Source organism: Phodopus roborovskii, unplaced genomic scaffold (genome assembly GCF_943737965.1).
Source record: "Phodopus roborovskii unplaced genomic scaffold, PHOROB, whole genome shotgun sequence".
NCBI lineage: Eukaryota > Metazoa > Chordata > Mammalia > Rodentia > Cricetidae > Phodopus > Phodopus roborovskii.
The window spans coordinates 345,505-367,181 of NW_026126722.1; the positions used below are offsets into that span (position 1 = coordinate 345,505).

Below are 21,677 nucleotides of genomic sequence, written 5' to 3' on the forward strand. Positions count from 1 at the left end.
TCAGGAGTCATGCACTTCAAAGCCCTTGCAGGTTACCTGGCACAGCATACTCCCATTTGAGTTAATAGCTGCTTGTCTGACACTGTCTCTCACTGACCCATGCTTAGCAGAGACCATGGTGTGTGCTGCCCCAGTACTCAGCTGGAAAGCATGAGTCATGCTGTACATGTAACCCAGAGTGTTAGAACACAGGTCTGAAAGGACATGCTAGGAACAGGCCTTGATTCGCCAGAAGAAGGCCTTCTTTGGGTTAATCAGGGGAAAACCAGTAGAAGGTTGGTGGCCCTGGAGTCCAGCAAGGTCATAATCTCAGCTGAGAAGACACTCCCAGCTGACTCTCCCAGCTCCTGGCCATCTGAGGCTTCTGCAGTTTGCATGTAATCAAGTTGCTCTTAGAATTCAGGTCTGCTTTTCCTCTGTCACATACTTTGCGTGACATATAGTTCCCTGCCTTAGAAACTGGTGGCGGAGGCTAAATAATTATCACTTTGCTGATTTAAAAGAGTCTGTTAGGAGAAAATCCAGCAGAGATCGGGTGTTCATGGTTGTAGCCTCCCTTGAGCCCATGGTGCCTGGGTATAGCTGTCACATCAGCCCTCATGCCACGGAAGGTCATGTGTTGGTGACCAGCGGCCCTGCAGCTAGTCTTTGAGACTGTAGTAAGAAGAGGACATGTGTGCCCTCCCGGCCTTGTATCCCAGAGCCCGATGTCTGAGCCTCCCTCCTGGTTTGGTTCCTTTCTAGAAGAGGCTAGAAGCAGGGCAGTGTGAGCCCTGTGCTCTTGTCTCTGTGGCCAAGCCCCGGAATAGTTCCTAAGCCATGTGGAGAAGCTGCATGTAGAGGTGGTCTTGGTTTCCAGTCATGCCGTTTCTTAGGGCCTAGTCATCAGGAGAAGGGTGCAGAAGCTCTGCTGGGTAGGGATCTGTCCCCAGCTCATACACTGTCGGTCTCTTCCGTGAGACTGTCAGTGACTGCATGTTGTTTTCTCAGAGTAGCACATGTACTGGAAGATCAGCAAGTTTCTGCTATCACATGAGAACTTGAACATGGACAAACTTCCAGGTTTCTACCAGTTCTTCTACAGCTCTGACTTCCAGGTAGTGTTGCCAGGTCCTCAACCTCCCCAGAGACACCTGAACAAGGTTGCTCAGCCACAGCATCCTCTGTGTCCCCCAGCAATACAGCTTGCTACACAATGCAGAGCCAGGCCACAGAAAGGAACCATCTGTGCTGCCCTGCAAAGGCAGACACACTCCTGTGCCCTGGCACTTCTCAGACTTGCCTGAAAGTCTGAGTACAGAGGCTTGCAGCACCCTCTTGTGTTTGCTTGCCGAGGCTGCGCACTGAGTATTACATACCCTTCTGTAAACCCCACCCACTGAAACATGCCCAGTGTGTGACGCGCTTGGCCTTTGGTTTCTGAGCTGATAATGGAATCAAAGACGGGATGGGGCTCTTAATGATGTAAAGCCAGAGCTCTTGGCCATCACCTGGAAACAGTAGTGCTTACTTGTCCACGAAAGGGCTGTAACTATCTAAGAGTGCTTTCTTACTTGTCTGCCTAGCAAAAAACTGAACAAGAATGGGTGCTGGGAATTCTGCGTCAGCGGATTAGAGACAAACAGTGCTATGAGCTGTGCTCCAGGAGAGGGGTGTTCCACACCCTCCTGTCCTTCTTCAGCAGCCCCTTGTGTGACCAAGGGCCCAGGTGAGCATCTCAGGTTCACTGCACAGCTGGCTGTTCTCTGCCGTCGTATGTGTCGAGTCTGGCCTTGTTTGTCCCATGACAGACAGGTGGTTTTCTTTGTAGCCTTATTGCCACACCCTTGGTGACAGGAGGAAAGGGCTCTGCCTCTTTGCTAATTACTGACCATAAGCCTACAGTGGAGTTGGCCAGAAAGCCAAAATGCAAATTATCTGACATGAGTGATGGGAGCTCTGTAGCTCCCAGCTTTGCATGTAGTGTCTGGAAACACAGACCTTTGCAGGGGAACCCAGCCCTCAGGAGTCTGCGGCAGGAGGACTCAAGGCCAGCCTGGATGCATAGCATAAAACATACATGTTGGCCTGTGTACAGTCACACTGTGTGTTCAGTTATATTCTTCTTCTTCTGCAATTTACTCTTTTTGTTTCTGAAACAAGATCTCACTTTGTATCCCTGACTGGCCTGAGGTCTGCGTTTCGTGTTGCTGGCTTTGAACTTACAGCGTTCACCCTGCCTCTCATGTACCAGGACTGTAGGCACTAGCAGACTTGAAGTTGACTCTCTGTTTTTTGTGAGATCATAACTTCTTGTGTCCCTTCCCCTGTCATGATGTACCAATCTGTAAGCTTTAGAGTGGCATCTCAGGCGGGATCCTTTCTTTTTTGACAGTCTGGTGTGGTCATCATCATCTAAGGAAATTGACAGTGTGCAGTTTTCACTAAAGCTTTAAAAGTCAAAGGCACTATGAATTTTAATTAAAGACTTAATTCCTAACTTGCTGTTGATCTGGGGAGTCATAGTAACTAAGAATTGAGAGTTGGGACTGCTGCCCCTCACCCACCAAGAGCCAGTGAGTTTGCCCTGAGACCAACAGCCGTTTTATGTTTTCTAAATGCACAGGCTGCTGAAAGAAGAAACTGGGGAAAGGATTAATTCTTGACCTTTCGAGCTTTTATTTTTGTCTTATGTAAGATGTGGGGGTTTTCAGTCAGGATGAAGAACCACATTACAGTAAATGGAATTTGAGTGTGGTAGTTTTTTATTTTTATAGAGAGAATTCTGAGGTGCCCAGAAGCAGTTAAGGGAAGTCTGGGGACCATCGTGTGTCTGAGCCATGTGGTTTTCATGGTACATTATGCTGTGGGTCATTTTCATAGACTGTCAGAAGTGAGGCTCTCCCCAGACCTGTGACTGCTGGGAGTCTGTCTTCTGTCCTTTGCATGCTGATACAGTCTGGACCTAGTGGCTAATGCTTGCAATCTCATCCCTCAGAATCTGGGGCTGTGTGAGTCCCTATCTAAAATCTATTAGTGGGAAGGAAAACTCACTTTTCGTTGAATAAGTTTGTTTGTCCTCTCAGGAGTGACTTTTTGTGCTTTGCAGAATTGGATTTTGGAAATTCTGCAGAATGTTGCCCTCATCACCAGATCTGCCTATGAAATCATACGTGACTATAGCCTTTTAACATGGATCTTACACATCCTTGAGAGTGGGTAAGAACTTTTTCCATGAGCTATGTATTCATAGTATCGCTAAAGTATCAGTAGATTGTGTGCAGTGGCATCCCACTGGAACTCCTGTGGGCTTGAAGTCCAGCTCCTGGGAATAGCCAAAGGGCCTTTCTTCCCCTCCATTAACTACTGCTTTTCAGGGTCTCTTGTCTGCCTGGGATTGCAGCACAGCTGCATCCACTTTGACAGAGCCCCACTTGCCTTCCTGCCTTTTCCTGTCACACTCATCCCCTGGGGTGTCCTGTCACCTGAGCTTCTGCAATGCCCAGTGAAGGTAGATGAGTTCTCAAGCACTGGGTGGGGGTTGGGCAGGGAGAAGCCATGCTGCGGTGTGGAGGCTTGGGCAGAAGATGCCTGTCCTCCCTCATCGCCTCCATCACTGTGAGTCTGTATGGAAGGCTGGGGACTCTGGCCTGCAGCACTCCCCGGAGACTCCTGTCTGTGGCAGGGCACCTGTAATGTGCCCAGGGCCACTGGGTCTCTGTTCATTTTTCAGAAGTAATTCTCAGCTCTTTGAAAAGCTTGACATGGGAACTCTGCATATTTACTGTCCTGTTTGTCACAACACTAGATGACTTCTTCAGGGTGCCTGCCCCTCACCCCAGGAGGTGTGACACACTGTCGTGTCATAACCCGGTGTTGTAGAAGATGGCCGTTCATTGATTTGTTTGTTTTTAACCAAAGGTCAAACGATCTTTTATCCCTAATATAAAAACTAGGTGCTCATACCTGCAGATAAGCACAGCCAGAGATTGTCATTAAAAAGATAGTTTTCTAAAGTTTCTTGTGTGTGTAATCCCACCACTCAGGAGGCTGAGCCAGAGGATTCTAGGGGGTTCAAGGCCAGTCTGGGCTAGAGTGCCATACCCTGCCTCAAAATGTCAAATAGAGTAAAATCTTTCTGAAAGAAAGAAACAGCTTAAACCTTGTCTTCCAACATCAACAACTTCAAGGCATTCAGATTTTTTTTTACAGATGTAATTGGCTAATAGCCTGTCCTGTGATAACTTCATCTATAGCTCAAGTTGCTACCATAACCACAGTGCTGTTCTTACTGTACTTTGGGGACTTGGGACAGTTTTCTGGTTAGAAAATGTCCTGGTGGCCTCATCCTGGCTTGATGCTGCATTTCTACACCAGGCACGTTGGTTTACTTATTTTGGTTGTAAGCCTAGCCATTAAAGGCTGAGCCGTCTCTCTAGCCTGACTTGTTTTTACTTATATGCTTTGAGGGATGAACAGGTCAGAGTATTGAAGGCAGGGAGGGCTGTCACCGGCATTCTGACCTGTTCTGTGGTCCCCACTTCAGCCTCACAAATTGGCCTCCCTGACTCCCTGACAGGTGACAGTGATCTAGACTGCTGCCATGATTTGTTTTCAGATTTGTGGAGACTCAGCTGCTCTCCAATGTCATCTCCTTGCTACACACCCTGTGGGTGACCAACCTGGGCAGCAGAGAAGGGGAGCAGGGGAAGCAGCCACCTGGCCGGCCTGGCTCCCAAGAGTCCCAGAAGATGCTGGCCCTGCACATCGTCAATGAGTTCCTGTATGTCCTCATCGCACTTACAAAGCACCTGAGGTGAGCCCACCATGACATAGATATGCTGCCGTGAAAACAGAGGCAGTGCTGTTTATTCCTTTCTGCCATCTGTGGCCACAGACCCAACAGGTGAGCCCTGAGCCATGTGGACTGGCCTAGAGTGCTGTGTCGGCATCAGGACACCTGTTGTAGTGTCTCCAAGACTCTCGTGGAGGCTCTGGGTGCTCCGCAGACTGCTAGAACCCACAGTGCGTCAAGCTGGGGGCATTTTTAGCAGGAGAAATGTCTGCCACACCCCCACCGTGCTTGAACAAATGCGGGTCTGCAGAATAGCATGTGTCGTGTGACCTTAGCCTTAGCCAGGGCACGCACAAGCCTTCCTCGATACCTCTGCAGCCTCCAGAGATGCACATGTACAAGGGACCTCTGCGGACGCAATTCTCCTCAGATTCATTGTTGGAGAAAATGTGTACTTAAATTTCTCATGCTGGGGGGTGTTGGAGGGGCAGAATGGGGCTCAGAGTGGAGGCAGTTTTATAAGAACAGGGCAGTTGGTTTCATGTCCCACATTACATTAAGACTCTGCTGGGCAACCATACCTCTTACTTTGGGGTTGTCTGGAACACTGCCTCCCGACAGCTGATGGCCCTTGGAAATGATGGTTTAATATTCAACCTTGTGTGGAGCAGCTGACATTTAAAGCTCTCTTCTGTCCACTTCCTGTGGGATGTACTCAGCATTGCTCACTCAGGTGCTGCCTGTGGGGTGTACTCAGCAGGGCCTGTCTGAGCTGGAGAGGAATGAGCATCCTAGGGTCGTTCTGGGACACTGCCATGGCCCTGACCCTCCCATCTTCTGCTCAACTTCTCCTGTTTAGCTTAGCTTTCCAAAGAGACTCTCTTCCTCCAGCAGAGTTGAGGTTCTAGGTCTCTCTAGAGTGTCTCACTTTCCCTCGCTGTGTCCTGAGCACAGGCTGGTTTGCACTTAGAAAGAAACAAGTAGTTTGTGTGACCCTGACTTTCCCCGACTGCCCAGGACAGGGTCAGCTTTGCTCAGTCTGTAACACTGGCGTCCAAACAGGCCATCCTTGACCTCTGCCCAGCTGATCAGCTTCTTCTGGACACTGGATTCTGTGCTGAGTTATCGGGCCACCATTCTAAAGACCTTCAAGGACATGGGCCGATTCACTGTGAACAAGGTGACACTTTCCACCAAAGATGTCCTGGTCCTCCTGCATAAGTGGAGCCTCATTGAAAGAGACACAGAGCTCCAAGGAGCCCTGAAAGCCATCATTGAGCAGCACCAAGACAAGGACCTAATGAGTAAGTTCCAGACCTCCTCACTGCCCTCAGCTGCCCTCCCTTAGCCGTGCCTCGGAGCTGATGGGACGTGGAAGAGAGGGCCTGGGTTTCAATTCTAACCCCAATGCCTGTGGCCTTTTTGCCTTTAGATATTTTGGTACCCAAGTGTGTTAGCTTTATGTCGCTGTGACAAATACCTAAGAAGATAAAAGGGGGACTTGAGATTAGATACACCCTTCAGGGGTACACTGCTAGTGATCTACTTCCCAATGTTTCCGCATGTCCCCATAGCCTGTTAAGTTGTAGTGTGTACATGCATCAATCCCATCGCCCACAAGGTCAGGTCCCCCTCCTGGACCATTCACTTCAACCCCGCCCCATTGGGAGCATGCTGGAGCCCAGCTCCAACTGACAGCAGGGTCTGAGGATTTGGGGGATGGGTGCAAGAGTGGCGATGGGAGGGATCAGACATGGGACACCTGCTAGTTTCATTTGAGGACAGCTGGGCAGGGAGAACGAAAGCACATCCCCTGTGGAGATGCAGGTCCCAGCAGAGGATGTAAGGAGTTGAAGAAGGAACTAAGTGAGCAGGCCATGGTGGCCGGGAGAATCTTGCACCCTGACTGACTAGCATCCTGAGTGCTTCTTTATTTATACAGAATTCAGTAAGTAGGGGTGCATTCATGTTGTTCCAAAACATAGAGCGTATCATTTTTGGTTTTGGACATGTGTTTAACATTTTCTCTTATTCATCTTTTAGTCATCATTAGTAAACTATGACAACAGTGTTATCATTTCTAATCTTTTTCCCTGAAGTTTTGACATCATTGATACACAGTTATCTTTCATAACCACTTTTACTCATCAGCCCTATAACCCAATTTCTAAGAATCCAGAGGCGTATGCCAGCTTATTCTCAGGCTTGTAGCTTTTGTGGGTACAAGGACACTAGACCAAAACAAAATTCAAGCCATCCTGGGCATACTGCCACGTTCCAAGCAGTGTATTATTAACTCTTAATGGATGGTCAGAGTGCCTAAGAAATACCCTCAGGCCAACATTGCTACAGCAGTTATTGAAATTCTGTCATAATACAGTGTTTACATTTATATTTTTATACATTTAGTCTATATGTCTAATCCTGGCATTCTATGGTTGTTTCTTGGTCTTATGATACCACAGTGGCTCTGCGTGTGGCAGCTTCTCTAAGAAGGGAGATCTTGACAGACTTAGTCTTTTATCGTCTTTCCACTCCATTCTTTTTCATGAGTAAAACTCTCTGTGCAGGGCAGAGGTAACTCGGCTAATCTGACTTTGTTGCTTTCGTACCACGTAATCGCCTGAGTGTGTAGTGGGAAGAGGTTTGCAATCTGATCTGTCGCCAACTGCTCTAGCCCAATAAATCTTGTTGACATTTTTGTTTACTTTGTTTGAATGTCTTGTTCCTGTGTAAGTACAGGGACACATGTTTCAAGAGTGTCTCATCACCTTATAAAGAGACCTCTTTATGTGTATCACAGCCTCCAAGGCATAAGACCTTCGAGTAGATAAGGACATCTCCCTAAAGCAGGGGGCGTGGTGTGTTCAGGACTGTCCTAGGGCATCTTAGAAGCAATCTCCTGGAGAAGGCATAAATGATTCATAAGGAATTTCCCATCAATCCAGTATCCCTAAATTGTACAAATATTAAAAGTCTGCAAGTATGCGGCAGGTGGAGATGAAAACCAAAGGTGGCAGGGCAGACATCACATGACTAGCAAAGCAACACCAACACCCTCATCAGGCAGGCAGCTCACCAAACACCCTTAACTCCAGCTCCGAGGGAATCCAACACCACTCGCGCGCGTGTGCACACACCCACACACACAGAGCGTGGACCTGGCAACCCCAACCTCACCTGTTCCCTGTCTTTAACAGAAATGCTCAAGGATAAGAACAAGCCTGTGACAGCCGCCCATGCCAAGGGCCCACGAGACCGAAGGAAGAGGCATGTAGAGGTGGAGGAGGCTGCTGAGCTCGGGCTGGAAGCATGTAGTTTAGAGACATGCAAGGACCTCCTGAGAGCCACACTGACTCACTGGGGTCCCGTTGTCTCCACCCCTGGCCCCACCCAGGAGTCTGTGTGCCAGGCTACCCCTGGGAGTAGGACACTGGGCTCTACGGATGCTGCTGTTTCCTTGGTGGCCAGCTGGGTGTTGCGGTCGTTGGCTGACAGCCCCCTCAGCAGGGCAGAGGCCACAAGACTCCTTGACTGGCTCAAGAGCCACATTTTGCCACACCCAGTGGTGGTAGCAGACCTTCTCAAGGACAGTGCTGTGAAGAGCGGCATCTTGCGGCTCTATAGTCGCCACTGCGGTGCCCAGGGCCTGGTAGGGCCAGCACAGGACGTGGCCTGCAAGTTCAGCGTTGTCATGCTGTGGTTGTTGTAGGCCCAGGGCCCAGTAGATGGTCCTTTCCACCCAGTGGTGGAGGCCCTGCTCCTGGATTGCCTGGATGAGAAGTATGAAGCCAAGCGAGGTAATGTCGGCCCTTTGATCAGAACTAAAGAAAAATGTGGGAGGGGGGTAGAATGTCTTCATCTTGGTACCCGGATGTTTAGCTGGATTCTCACCAAGACTGGAGTCAGGATGTTTAGCTGGATCCTCACCAAGACTGGAGTCACAGTGAACATAACAGAAGGGCAAGTCTTCTCCTTAGAGACGATCATGCTTATGATGGCAGGCACCCACCCCCTTAGAACATAACGACCACACACATGTACCCATGTGAATGCGTGCACACACACACACACACACACACACACGTACCCATGTGAATGCGTGCGCACACACACACACACACACACACACGTGCAGTTTCTGCTTGGCGCCCAGAGGCGTGGATGCAATAGTGAGGATGAGTGGCCTGCTCCGGCCTTGGTGGCTTTGAGGAGTGGCAGGTATCTCCTCCATTAGGGAGAACGGACCACTTTAACAGCTAGGGAGCTAGGGAGAGGCCAGAAGGCTGTGCTGTGACCTCACTTTAGCACAAAAGGGTCCTGTCACATCCTCACTTATGGCAGCAGGAAGAGCCTTTGAGCCTGTAACCTTCACCTTTTCCTAAGTGTGCTCTTTGAGATGCTAAACGCCAGGTCAGTGATGGCCTGAGCATAAGGCCCTTGTCCAGAATGGGACATGGAGTAACTTCTTCTTTAAGGTCAATGTATACTCATCAGAAGAAAATGAACTTAAAAATGATCAGAGAGGATAGCACAGGAGGAGATTCACGTTTTATCCTCATGCTCACTGGGGCTTCCATGGGTTTTGGCAGTGTCTGTGGCAGCTGTAAAAAGCCCTGGTGCATTGTGGGTGGTGGTTTGTTTTCTGTCTGAGCAAGTATACATCCTAATGGCCTTGTTAACTCTTCCCAGCTTCCACAGCATTCCTGGTGTCTCTGTACATTAAGGACATCTGGCTGGGGGCCCAGCAGCCAGACACCTTCCTTGCTCATGTCAGAATGGTCTGTGAGGCTGCAAAGGATGGGCCTCGTGATGAGGCGGAGGACATCGTTGTGCTCTGCAGGAGTATCAGCTCAGATGCTTGACTCACCCTGCTGACCAGCGCTCCAGCGGGTTCCAGAAAGCTTATGCTAAGGTTCCTGGAGGTGTGAGCTGATACATTCAAATGTTTGCCAGCAAGAAAGGTTAAGAGGACTTATTCACTGACCAACAGGAGGCGCAGGTGTTGACCTTATACTAATGGTTGTCATGGCTGGGGTACTGCTGGGCCATGAGGCCCACGGGGGGGGGGAGGGGGGTTTCGTTCGGAGAGCTGCTCTTGTCCCAGAGCTCCTGGCAGAGCAAACTCCCTCAGTGATGCTCGTAAGTACAGGATGGATTCATGGATTCAAGCTGAAATGTGAACATTGAGTGTTTGGCAGCACATGCCAAGTGTTTAAGTTGTCTCTGTGAGAAGTCGGGCATTTTCTGTGAGGGAATGAGCAAGCTCCTGCCTGAGTTTGCTCTTTTATTTAATATGTTGTACTTTGCCCCTGAGGCAAAATGCCTTCACCTCTACTTTGGGAAGACTCTATGTTTTTAAATTATATTTCAAAGAGGATTTTGAGTTTTACAGTGTTTTGATAATAAATAGCTATTTTTGTGAGTCTCTTTGTACTTTGCTTTCATTTTACAAAGTGTTCTTATTTCAGAGACCTGCATTTTATTTCAGAATGTAACTTGTATGGTTCATTGTTATTAGGTGTTGTCTCTGGTAGAGGTATATGAAATTTCATGATTTTGCAGAAAAGGTGCTCTATACACTGGTCCCTTGTGTTTGAGCTGTCATCTGTGAGCTGGTGATTTAGTTTATTGTGTGTGCTGTATGTAGTACTGAGAATGGCTGGTTTCGACTTAAAACGTTTGCACTTTTGCGTGCATCCGTGTGCTGTCCTGTTAGTCAGAGGAGAGCCCAGGACGCTGAGGTGGAAAGTGCCTTTAGATTGGGTCTGTTGGCACTGTCCCACTAATGAGTACCTCTGACTGTCATATAGAGGGACAGTGGCTAGAAAGACAGGATCTGGAGCATGTCCCTGTAGCCCAGACCACTGAAAGCAAAGGAGTGGACCACCGGACACCAACAAGTTTCCACAGGCTCTCACAAGTGCCAGTCCTCAACTGTCCCCTATGTTCATGTGTCCCGGTGACTTGGTGAGGTTTGATTGTTCACATTCAGTCTGATAGCACCAGCCTCCTCTGCCTTGACCCTGGGTGGGGTTTGGTGAGAGGTCGTGGGTTATGCTCCCTTCCTTCCCCCTCCTGGCTGTGTGTGGTGGTTATAGTAGAGACAAGGGACATGGATGCTGCCTTGGGTGGCAACAGTGACTACAGAGCTGCATGAGCTCAGGAGCTCGCCTTCTCTCCTCTCCATCTTCTTGTTTACCTTGACCCCATCCCCAAGGCTGGCGAGACCATGCCTGGCCCTCACCCTGTGGAGAGTGGATCCTGCATGGTCTTCTGGACCAGGCATGGAGTTATACACTCACCTTCTAGACCCACAGCACATATCTGTGATACTGAACAGATGGCCTCTGTGCTGACGTGTGGAGGTTTTTGTTCCGAAGGCAGTGCCGCCACAGCACACCTCACTTGCACCAGAAGGAGGGCATCTAGAGATGGTCAGTGTTCCCAGAAGTGATGTTCAGAGGTGGACCGTGCACACATATGACACATTTCACAGAAGGAGATAGACCATGCACACACATGACACATTTCGCAGAAGGAGGTAGACCGTGCACACATACAACATGTTTCACAGAAGGAGGTACACTGTACACACGTGACACATTTTTCAGAGGAGTTTGCTCATTGTTATTTTGCCGTCACCTACCCCAGTCAGTACCAGGAGGCTGCGTCAGCATGAGCTCTGTGTGGAAAGCTAAAGCCATCATTTAAGAATAAAGCCCAGGAATCCCTGAGTGCACTAATGGGTGTACTGCCAGTTTTCCGGGCCCTGTGTTGTCTCTCTTTAACCAGGGCCATCCCTCCTAGACACATAGTTGTTTGGGGCTCTCAGAGCCACAGTCCCGTAAAGCAGAGCCTAAAGTGAGAAGCTTGGAGAACTCAGCATTCTGGGACAGTGCTGGAGGCTGGTTGGCTCCCCTGGATTCAGGCCCTCCCTGCTTCTGTCAAGCTCTCGGGGTGCTGTGGGGAAGGGACAGTGTGACCCAGCTGAGCTGGCCTAGGAGGTCTGGGGCAGACTTCACCAGCACCCTCACAGGAGCATGTGTACCAGGAGTGCTCCAGCAGAAGAAATGCCAGAGGTAAAGCAAAGGGTACAATTCCTGTTTTATTCCCCATGAATCCCAAAGCAAATGTAAGCAGTAAGCAGATTGAGCATGTTCAGCAGAATCAGCTATGTCTGGGGCAGCGTCTCCATCCTAGCCAGACTATTGGTCCTCCTCCCAGACTTGGTTTCGACCTGGTCAGTTTCTTGCTACATTGTAAATGGCTGTCCATGTTAGTTTGAGTGTTTCAGTTCATCGGTTCCCTTTGCCTGGTTCCCTGGCATCGGTTCCACAGTTGAGAAGCTCTGTCTCCAGGCTCACCACTGCACCTTGCTGGTTCCGGAGGTCAGCTGGTCCCTTGGGAGCCCCCATCCCAAGCCTGGTCCCAGGGGAGAGCCAGAGGTGCAGGGGTTGAGGGCGAGGGACTCTCTTGCTCTAACTATTGGTCAGAGCCAGTCCTACTGCCTGGTCCCTCCGTTGTCTGCCTGGAGGTCCTCTGGAGGCAGGAGGGGAGCCTGAGGTTCTGTGGGCATATTTGGTGGGGCTGGGTACTGTGTCTGTGGACAGAGCAAACGAGGCAAACATCAAAGGGACTGGCTAGAGAATAGTCCTTAGCTGGAGGGCTCCCCTGTTCCGTGTGCCTGTGTCCGTGGGGAAGACAGCTTTGTTGGGAACCAGGCCTTGAGCCCTCCCTTCAGTGCATATTCTCACTTCTGTATTCATCACTTCTCACACACGGGTCTACTGGCCTTTTATCCAGACACAGCTGAGTCAGCGCATTCTGTGACCACACTGTGTCTTGTGGGTTTCCAGGCCCTAGGGCTGCCTGGCATAGACCATGGGCACTGCTTGCCACCTGCATTGGATTTTATTCACAAAATGAGGTGACCCTGCCTCATATGTAGCATCAGGGTGAGCATGGGCTGGGGACTAGCTAGGCTGGAGAGCCATTCTCCGTGTGGCTACAGTGCTACAAAATGACATGGACAGGGCCCACTGGGGGCCGAAGCCCATCAGATGCCATACCTCTGTTTCCTGTCCTGTCTGCCCCCCTTATCTCTGCGGGACTGGGGAGGGTCCTCAAACAGTGCCTCGGCGGTTCTTTAAAAAAGGAAATTGTGTTTGTGTGTGTGAGTGCATGCACGTGTGTGTGTCAAAATGTGTGCCACCCAAAGAGACCAGAAGAGAGTGTGGGATCCCTGCAGCTGGGTATCGCAGTGGTGAGACCGCCCATCGTGAGTGCTAGGAACCCCACTTGGTCCTGTGGAAGAACAGCGGGCGCTATTAATTGCCAAGAAGCGGGTCACCGGGCTGTCTCACTACAAGTGAACATCACAGGCTGTACTCAGACTAGAGCCACTACTGCATGTGTAGACTGTCATGTGATGCCATGGTCAGCATGGATGGTTAGCATGAGTGGTTAGCATGGATGGTTAGCATGAGTAGTTAGCATGAGTGTTTAGCATGGATGGTTAGCATGAGTGGGTATCATGGATGGGTAGCATGGATGGTTAACATGAGTGGTTAGCATGGATGGTTAGCATGAGTGGTTAGCATGGATGGTTATCATGAGTGGTTATCATGGATAGTTAGCATGAGTGGTTAGCATGGATTATTAGCATGGATGGTTAGCATGAGTGGTTAACATGTATGGTTAGCATGAGTGGTTAGCATGTATGGTTAGCATGAATGGGTGCTGTCCCAAGCTGCAGATGCCCTATGCTATTGTCGTTTAATGTCTGCTTTTGTGCAGACATGCACCCCTACTTACCTCATCTGTGGGGAGACTGACCAGGACATGTAGACCAGGATGAGGAAGAGAAGCACCACGAAAGTTACCAGGCTCACCCAAAAGGCAATGACGATGGAATCTGTGGGAAGGAACAGAGTCAGCTGTGCCAGCGTGACAGCACAACGGTCCTTGGCAAGAAGTCAGGAGACCAGGCGTTACCCAGCCAGGGCCTCTGAGCTGGTGTGTCTTCCAGCTGTTGACTGGGAAGGAAGTGTGTGAGAGATATAAGTTGGTGGCAAATTAAACAGACTCTTGGGGCTGCACACAAGTTTTCTTCAGCGATACTGAATCCTGAGTAGTGATTTTATGATTTTTTTTCTCATTGTGCATAACTCTGTGTGTCTAGGACTCTCGTAGTCTTGGTGACAGGCTCCAGTAGGGCCAGCTTAGGTGGGGGAACATAGGATCATTGGGTCCTGTTGGGGGTCAAGTCTGTTACCCCTGTGGGGGAGTGGGCTGAGGCCTGGGGCCAGGGGGTGGACTGTTTTAACCATCACCATGGCCGTATGTGTGCCCGTGGACAGGCAGAAACCAGGAAACATGCTTAGCGTCTTCTGTCTCTATGCAGAACCCGGCAGGGTGGAGGGTTTATGACTGTCAGTGCCATTTGACAGGGGGCCGGGTAACTGTCACACTATGGGGGTTTTGGGGTGGTACCCATGGCTATGAGAACAGCAAGGTAACTTCAGGACAAGATGTCCAAGTTGGGAGAGCCTATACACCCCTCACTGTAGACTACTGAAGGGTAGTGTGGTAGCTTGAAAGGAAATGGCCCCCCGTAGGCTCACAGGGAATAGCACTATCAGGAGGTGTGGTCTTGCTGGGATGGAGTGTGGCACTGGGGGTGGGCTTCGAGGTTTCATCTGCTCAAGCCAGGCCCAGTGTCTCTCTCTCTTCCGCTGCCCACAGATCCAGATGTGGGACTCTCAGCTCCCTCTCCAGCACCACATCTGCCTGCATGCTGCCATGCTTCCTGCCATGATAGTAATGGACTGAACCTCTGGATCTGTAAGCCAACCCCAATTAAATGTTTCCTTGAGAGTTGCTGTGGTCACGGTGTCTCTTCACAGCAATGGAGACCATCACTAAGACAGTCTGTATCCCAGCAAGTACTTACTAAGCACACTAGCCCTGCCGTGCAGCCTTCCGTTGGCATGAACCGGATAGCTACACAGCTGTGAGAGCTCACGCAAAGGAGAGGGCCCATATGTCATATCAAAACAAAAGTGATTTGTGAATGTTATACGAAAAGAAATGAGCCATCATCCAAAGAAATGATTGTAGTGTGAGGGATGTGTACGTCATCCGAATGGAGCTGGGAGTAGGTCTCTGGCTCCCCCACCCCACCCCCAGGGTACCAAAATGCTCAGATGCTCATGTCCATTATGGAAGCCCACACTGTATGTGCACAATAGTGCAGGAGACTGCCACAACTTTAAATCACCTTCAGATGACTCTGGAGACCCGGGTCAACAGGACAAGAGAAAGGTACGTTTACTTTAAGTACACACCTGATCCTTCCCTAGATAATTTCAGTCTGTGGAGATATAACTCTGGCTATATTTGAAAAGTGTCATCTCTGCTTTCCTATGTCCCAGACAGGAAAAAACAAACAAGACTTTGCAGAAGTGGACTGTGGCCCCCTAACAGTTAATGAGACTTAGGACAGTGGCGGAAACTCAGTTGGTGAAGAGTCTACTGCTCAAACATGATGACCGAGGTCAGGACCCCGCTATGCATGGAAAAGCCAGGTACTCATCTGTAACCCTGTTGCTGGGGAACTGGGGTTAGCGGGTGAAGACAAGTGTATCCTCGGAGGTCATTGGCCAGGCCAATTGATGAGTTGCTGAGCTTCAGGGCCAGTGAGGGACCCTATCTCCATAAATAAGGTGGGGAGCAATTGAGGAAAGACACCCAGCACTGAACTCTGGTTACACAGGTATATGCACCCTACTGCATTACACACATACACACACACACACACACACACACACACACACACACACACACACAAGCCCCTGCCTTGTAATCTATCATCCTTTACAGCATTTGCACTCCAGGGAGGCAAGAACAACCAAGACCCAAACTAACTCTTGCATCTCCTCCCCTTTTGGCCCCAAAGCTAAGAAACGTTAAGCACATTAAGGGGACCTCTGGGTTCCCGGGAAGTGGAAAGTGAGGTCATTAGTGGGTGGCCTGAGCTGAAACATGTCAAGTCCAAAGGAAACTCCCAATTCCCCAGACCCCAAAAGGGTCTCCAAATATCCAGAAATGAGTTCAACCTGGACTATAGAATTTCTGGCAGTTAGATAAAAGCCAGCATTGTTCGGGAACTTGTGAAACTGTTCACCTCTACCAGAAGCAGTCATTTCCCTGACCTGGCAGGAGGCGCACGTGGCTGGCTGTGTTGCTCATACTAGCCTCCAGTCTCCCTGGGCATCACAGGTACCTGTTACACATTTCACAGTCCACGCTGATGCCCTAGCCTTCCCCCTCCTACCCTAAACTCCTTCCAGCTCTGGCTGTGCACATGTGTGTGTGTGTGTGTGTGTGTGTGTGTGTGCGCGCACGCGTGTGCGTGTAAAGCCCCCAGGTTTTCTCAGCATGCCTCAATACATCCACAAACACCCAGAGAGCAACAGTTGATTTCATAATCTTCCAGGTATGAGCATATGACTTCTGAAACGTTTTAGTTTGGGATTTTCTTCCAGATGGGTAGTTTTGATTTCTGTGGACATCAATGCTCCTTTTCCTCTTCATAAAATGAAAACTCTGCCAGGCAATGGTGGAACATGCCTTTCATCCCAGCACTCGGTTGGCAGAGGCAGGTAGGTGGATCTCTGTAAGTTAGAGACCAGCCTGGTCTACAAGAGCTAGTTCCAGGATAGGCTCCAAAGCCACAGAGAAACACTGTCTGTCTTAAAAAACCAAAAAAAGAAAAAAAGAAAATTCTGAGGTCTGTAGGTCCTCCTAAGTTCAAAGGAAACTGCTTCAAGCACTGAGCAGACGACTGTCTGCCACAGCCCTGGTCATCATCCCTGACACTGCACAGGAAATGGGAGAGTCCCTTGCCTGGAACTCACTGCCTACAAAGAGGTGAAATTTAAGTTCTGTCAGACCAAAATGAGGATGCATGGTCCCTAGTCAATCTGTGCTAACTTCACTCCTGTGCCCCTTTGAAAAAGAAAGCCAAGAAAAATAGTCTCTTCCTCTTGTGCCGAAAGTTCATCTTGAGTGCTGGCTCACAGGGAACATTGTGTTCTAGAGGCAAGAGCCGTCATCCTGGTTCTGACAGATCCCACACCTGCCCACAGGCCTGTTTCTACAAAGAACCCTGGCTGGGCAGACAAGCAAACAAGTTCGTTCGTGGAGAACCCCCAACTTCCTTTCCCTGCCTTCCTGCCCGCTATTTTCTCCTCCATCCATTCCTCCTTCCCTCCTCCTCTGATCTCCTGCTCCAACCTCAGAGCAGATACTTCGGTGTAGAGCAAGGGCCAGGAAACTTCGGTTCCTGTCTGGGGTCCCCAACGTCCCAGGGGGCTGCTAGGAAACTGGCCTCAGTTTTTGTTGTCCTTGTTGCTTATTTGCTTTTCTTTGTTGGGGAATAACAAAGTGGTGAAAGCCTGGGCAGATTGGTCTTAACTTCACATTTTAACCCCTTCAATCTGACACTTTCTCATATGTCTGAATCGTATTTTCTTACATCCATAGTTGTTTGCCTTCAATGGTGCCCTGTTGAGTCAGACGATTAAATAAATGTCAGGATAATTCCCTGGCATGGTCTCTTCTTCAATGCTTACAGTTTCTAAGGGAAACTACGATCCTTGTTTTTGTCGAGGGTTTTATGGTGGGTGATGCAATGTCACGGTGTCCTCTGATCTCACTAAAATGAGGGGTCTGAATAAAGGTAACTGGCACGGAGCACAGGTTATCAATCTTAGGGTCTGTTCTCTACCCCTGTTTCATCTGGGCTCATGGCTCTCTGGGATTAAAAACTACATTTCCCAGCCTCCTTTTCAGCTAGGCTCTGTCTAATGGGGTATGAGAAGAATTGGACCTGGAGTCTTCCTCCAGTTTCGGCTAGACTTCCTGCACCTTGTACCCTTCCTTATTCCCATACTGCACTTTCCTGCTCAGCTGTGGATTGCACAGTCATGAGTGAACCCTAGAGCATGGAGTCTCAGGGAAGATAGAGGAGGGGTAAGCTCCAAGTCATCTTGTTCCTGAGGATTTCATGGGGCCACCTCACCTCACCACCCTACTCTGGCAGGCTTGTGTATACGAGAACCACCAACTTGTTCATGCCATCAATGGTCTTTACCATGCTTTTTTATGGAACATACCAGAACAACAACAGGACAAATCCAAGTGGAATCTCACTTTCTGCCATGGAAAGAGATTTTCCCAAAGTTTATCTATATTCATCAAATATTCACAGCCCTCCTCTTACTAGTTTCCAGAAACAAATCACCCTGAAAATTTGCATATCATTTCTCTCCTGTGCTGTGGTTGTCTAAAGTCAGTTTCAAAGCAAAGGTTTCCAATAACAGAATCATTTACATGCCGTGCCCCACAAGGACATTTGATGACAGTTTATTCCAAATCAGACATTGTGACATCTTCCTTTAAATATCATTTTCAGGATTTATGTCACGTGCTTTGTGTGGAGCACTTGCTGAAGACCTTGAAATCACAGGTAAAGTCTCAAACTGATGTTCCTTGTGTGAGAAAAGAGTTATTTGCAGCCGTCTGTTTTGTGTGTTCATTAAGCCCCCTCACTGAGCCCCCTCTTGCCTTCTGAAGAGACTGATTAATGGTTTCTCCGCTCTCCTTCCATGAACTCTTGGAGCGGTGGGTGAATACGCAATATTACTGAAGCCAGAGGCAGGGCATCAGCAGAAGTTGACTTGTACCATGACAAATTCTCCCTAACCCATAATTAAGGCAAAGGAGACATGAGGACCATAGAGGTAGATAGAGCACCGAAGCCACTTGTCCTCAAGGGAGGGCCACCCATTTTACTGCCCTCTGAATAAGAACACTAACCAGTCCTTGAAGGCCCATCTTATCAAAATAATTCATTTGTCTTTGTAAGATTGGAATATAGAATTTGTTTTCTTCTTAGCTTGGCATCCAAGAAGGGGACAGATACAAACCAAACCCCTCAACTCTGATGCATTCTTCAAATGCCTATCTGCATATTGTACTATGCTGACACATCTCCATGAAACAGTCACGAGCTGCATAAAAAACTGCATCGCCAATGTCCTTGCCAAGTGCCTGTGACAGGGTCACAGCAGACTTTGACCTCTCGCTGGTATATGGCAACCCACAGCCTTTAGCTCAGCCCTGATCTCCTTTCCTCCTGAGGCACCGAAGATGACTTGGGGTAAAAACTGTTATCTGTTATCCTTTGTTGCATACTTATAACTAACCTAAGAAACTGGGGCACTTCGAATGCAAATTAACATTGTGTCCATGTGTGTTAAGTGTGAAGCCACACAAATGGAGGTAAGATGGCTGTTGGGCATTGCCTTCTGCCTTATTTGACACAAGGTCCCATTGCTCCCGTGTACCCCAGGCTAGCTAGCCCATGAGTATCCATGGATTTTCCTTTTCTCTGCACCCCCATTCTGCCCTTTGAGTTCTGGGATTATAAATCTGGGCTCCCATACCCGGTTGGTGTGTGAGTTCTGGGGATCTAACCTATGGTCCTTATGCTATTCACTTAAAACACTGAGCCACCTCCTCAGCTTACAAATTAATATGTTCTTATCCACATTTATGTACTGTGTGTGTGGAGGTCAGAAAACAACCCGTAGGAGTCAGTCCCAGGAATTAAACTTAGGCCATCAGGCAAGGCCAAGCTCGGAGACTCTAAGATGATGGCCCAAGAATCCTCCCACCCAAAGCAGTGGAGCAGCATCATAGAGCAGGTGGTGGCCACAAGTGACATCTAGGGGCATCTTCTGCCCTCAGAAAGTTAGAGCATCTGAAGGTCATTCAGCCTTGCATCTGAAAGGCAGACCTGCTTTTTTGTCCAGATCAACACATGTCCTCAGGTTCTGAACTTGTGACAATATTTACAAGTAGGTGTGTTTTTCAGCCCTACCACGGTCTCCCTCTGGTGATATGTCTTCCTCATTTTGAGTCACATGTGCAAAATCCTGCCCTGAACATCACGATTCCCTCCCTTGCATCAGACAACACACAGCAAACCTGTCCCCACATGATATTCTAGAATACTGTACTCAGGGGCTCTGCCCAGCCTGTGCTTACTGTCTGAGACACTAGCATTTATTTGTTTTGAGCTGATATGTAACCAGCAATCTCCCTTCCACATGGAAATCATTCCATCCCTTTGAGAAGTTCCACTTATAGTGTGGGGAATGGCCACAGAGCCCGAGACTTCTTATGGAGTCGACAGGGGCAGGTCCCCTGTCAAGAGCACTGCTCCAGGACAGAGCCTTTACGCTCATCGCCTGGGCTGTCTTTTGACCTTGACCGAATAGTTGGACTGATCAGGGAAGAACATCCACAGACTGCCAAGTTGCTCAAGAGGTGAGTGAAGGCAGATGAGAAATAGATGTCAATGCATGCGTGTCCTCTGAGACCACGCTGAACAGCTGCTGGCAGTTTAGCAGAGATTGCGACAAACATCTTAGAGGTAGCGGGGATACAGCCCCCAGTTCTAAATATGGACAGAGAAAAAGTAGACTCTGCGGTTTAAAGAAACTCACCCAGCTTGCCGGAGCCCTGGGCAAATGCAACTTTGTTAGGAAATACACTTTCAAAAGAGAGAGCAGTGGACGGGCTGGGGTGTGGCTACGCGATGGACACTCTGGGTTCAATCCCCAGCAAAGTGATGGACACTCTGGGTTCAATCTGCAGCATCGCAGGGTGAGAGACAAAAGTGCATGCAAGTAACAGGGGCAGCTATTTGGGGAAAGGGAGGCCGGGGGGAGGAAATCGGGGGTGAGGCAGGGTCATAGGGGGCTGAATATGATCACGGTCCATAGCTGGCCATGGTAATGCACTTGAGTGACTGAGACAGGAGGATTTCTGTGAGTTTTAGCAAAGCCTGTGTATAGTGAGCACCAACCGATCCAAAGCTATCTAATAAGACACCATCTCAAAGAAAGAAAACCAGACATTTACACTGTCTACATGCATGGAAACTGTTACAACAAAACCCATTATCTTGCCCAGAGTTGGTGGCCCACACCTTTAATCCCATCACTTGGGAGGCAGAGGCAGGAGGATTTCTGAGTTCGAGGCCAGCCTGGTCTCCAGAGCAAGTTCTAGGACAGGCTCCAAAGCTACACAGAGAAACCCTATCTCGAAAAACCAAAAACCAAAAACAAACAAAACATTATCTTGTACAATTAATATATACTAATAAAATGAATGGAAAAATGAAGCATAAGTGTGTGTGTGTGTGTGTGTGTGTGTGTGTGTGTGTGTGTGTGTGATGTGTGCATGTGGGCATTTGTCTTAACATTCTTCTGAAACTCAGAGGGCTAAAGCTGTCTGCTGCCAAGCCTGACAACTGGATTTCCATGTGAGGGACCCATGTGGTAGAGAAAGAACAGCTTCCTCAAGTCCTCTCTGACCTTCACAGATGCACTGCGGCCCCCACCCCAAAATACACATGCGTGTGTCTTTAAAAGGAACGTTCTGCTCAGTTTAGAGCAAGCTAGAGGGACAGTTTATCCCATGCCTGATTCATGTCTGTCTGTGTGTGTGGTATGTCCCTGCTGGGGGGGGGGGTTCTTCTGTTGTTAGTAAGTGAAGGCAAGCAAAGAGTGCCTCGTCTAGGGCCCAGCCTGTGCCTGGCTGCCCTCCCACGTTCTGACTTACGCTTGTGGGCTTTCAGCTTCTTCTCGTCCACAGGGATGAGGTCTAAATAATACAGGTAGTATTCATAGCTGGTGTACGGGACAGAGGCGTTGGTCCTGTTGGCCATGGCTGTGGTTGCAGAGGTCAGTGTCTGCTCACACCCGGGGCTGGGCTGTGGGCCCCAGGAAGAACATTGCTTAACTCATTTCTGTCGGAATCACCCAGA

At 49.1% G+C, this 21,677-nt stretch overlaps 1 protein-coding gene across 1 annotated transcript in view; it reads left to right on the plus strand.

Moving 5' to 3' along the window:
* The window catches only part of LOC127214509 (nucleolar pre-ribosomal-associated protein 1-like), a 68,763-nt gene extending 59,103 nt beyond the window's left edge, over window positions 1-9,660 (plus strand). Inside the window, 7 exon segments of the mRNA XM_051174907.1 lie at window positions 991-1,097; window positions 1,566-1,721; window positions 3,089-3,198; window positions 4,598-4,795; window positions 5,837-6,078; window positions 7,975-8,574; window positions 9,467-9,660. Coding sequence (XP_051030864.1) covers window positions 991-1,097; window positions 1,566-1,721; window positions 3,089-3,198; window positions 4,598-4,795; window positions 5,837-6,078; window positions 7,975-8,574; window positions 9,467-9,639 — 1,586 coding nt within the window. The 3' untranslated portion in view covers window positions 9,640-9,660.
* Window positions 9,661-21,677: the final 12,017 nt, after the last annotated feature.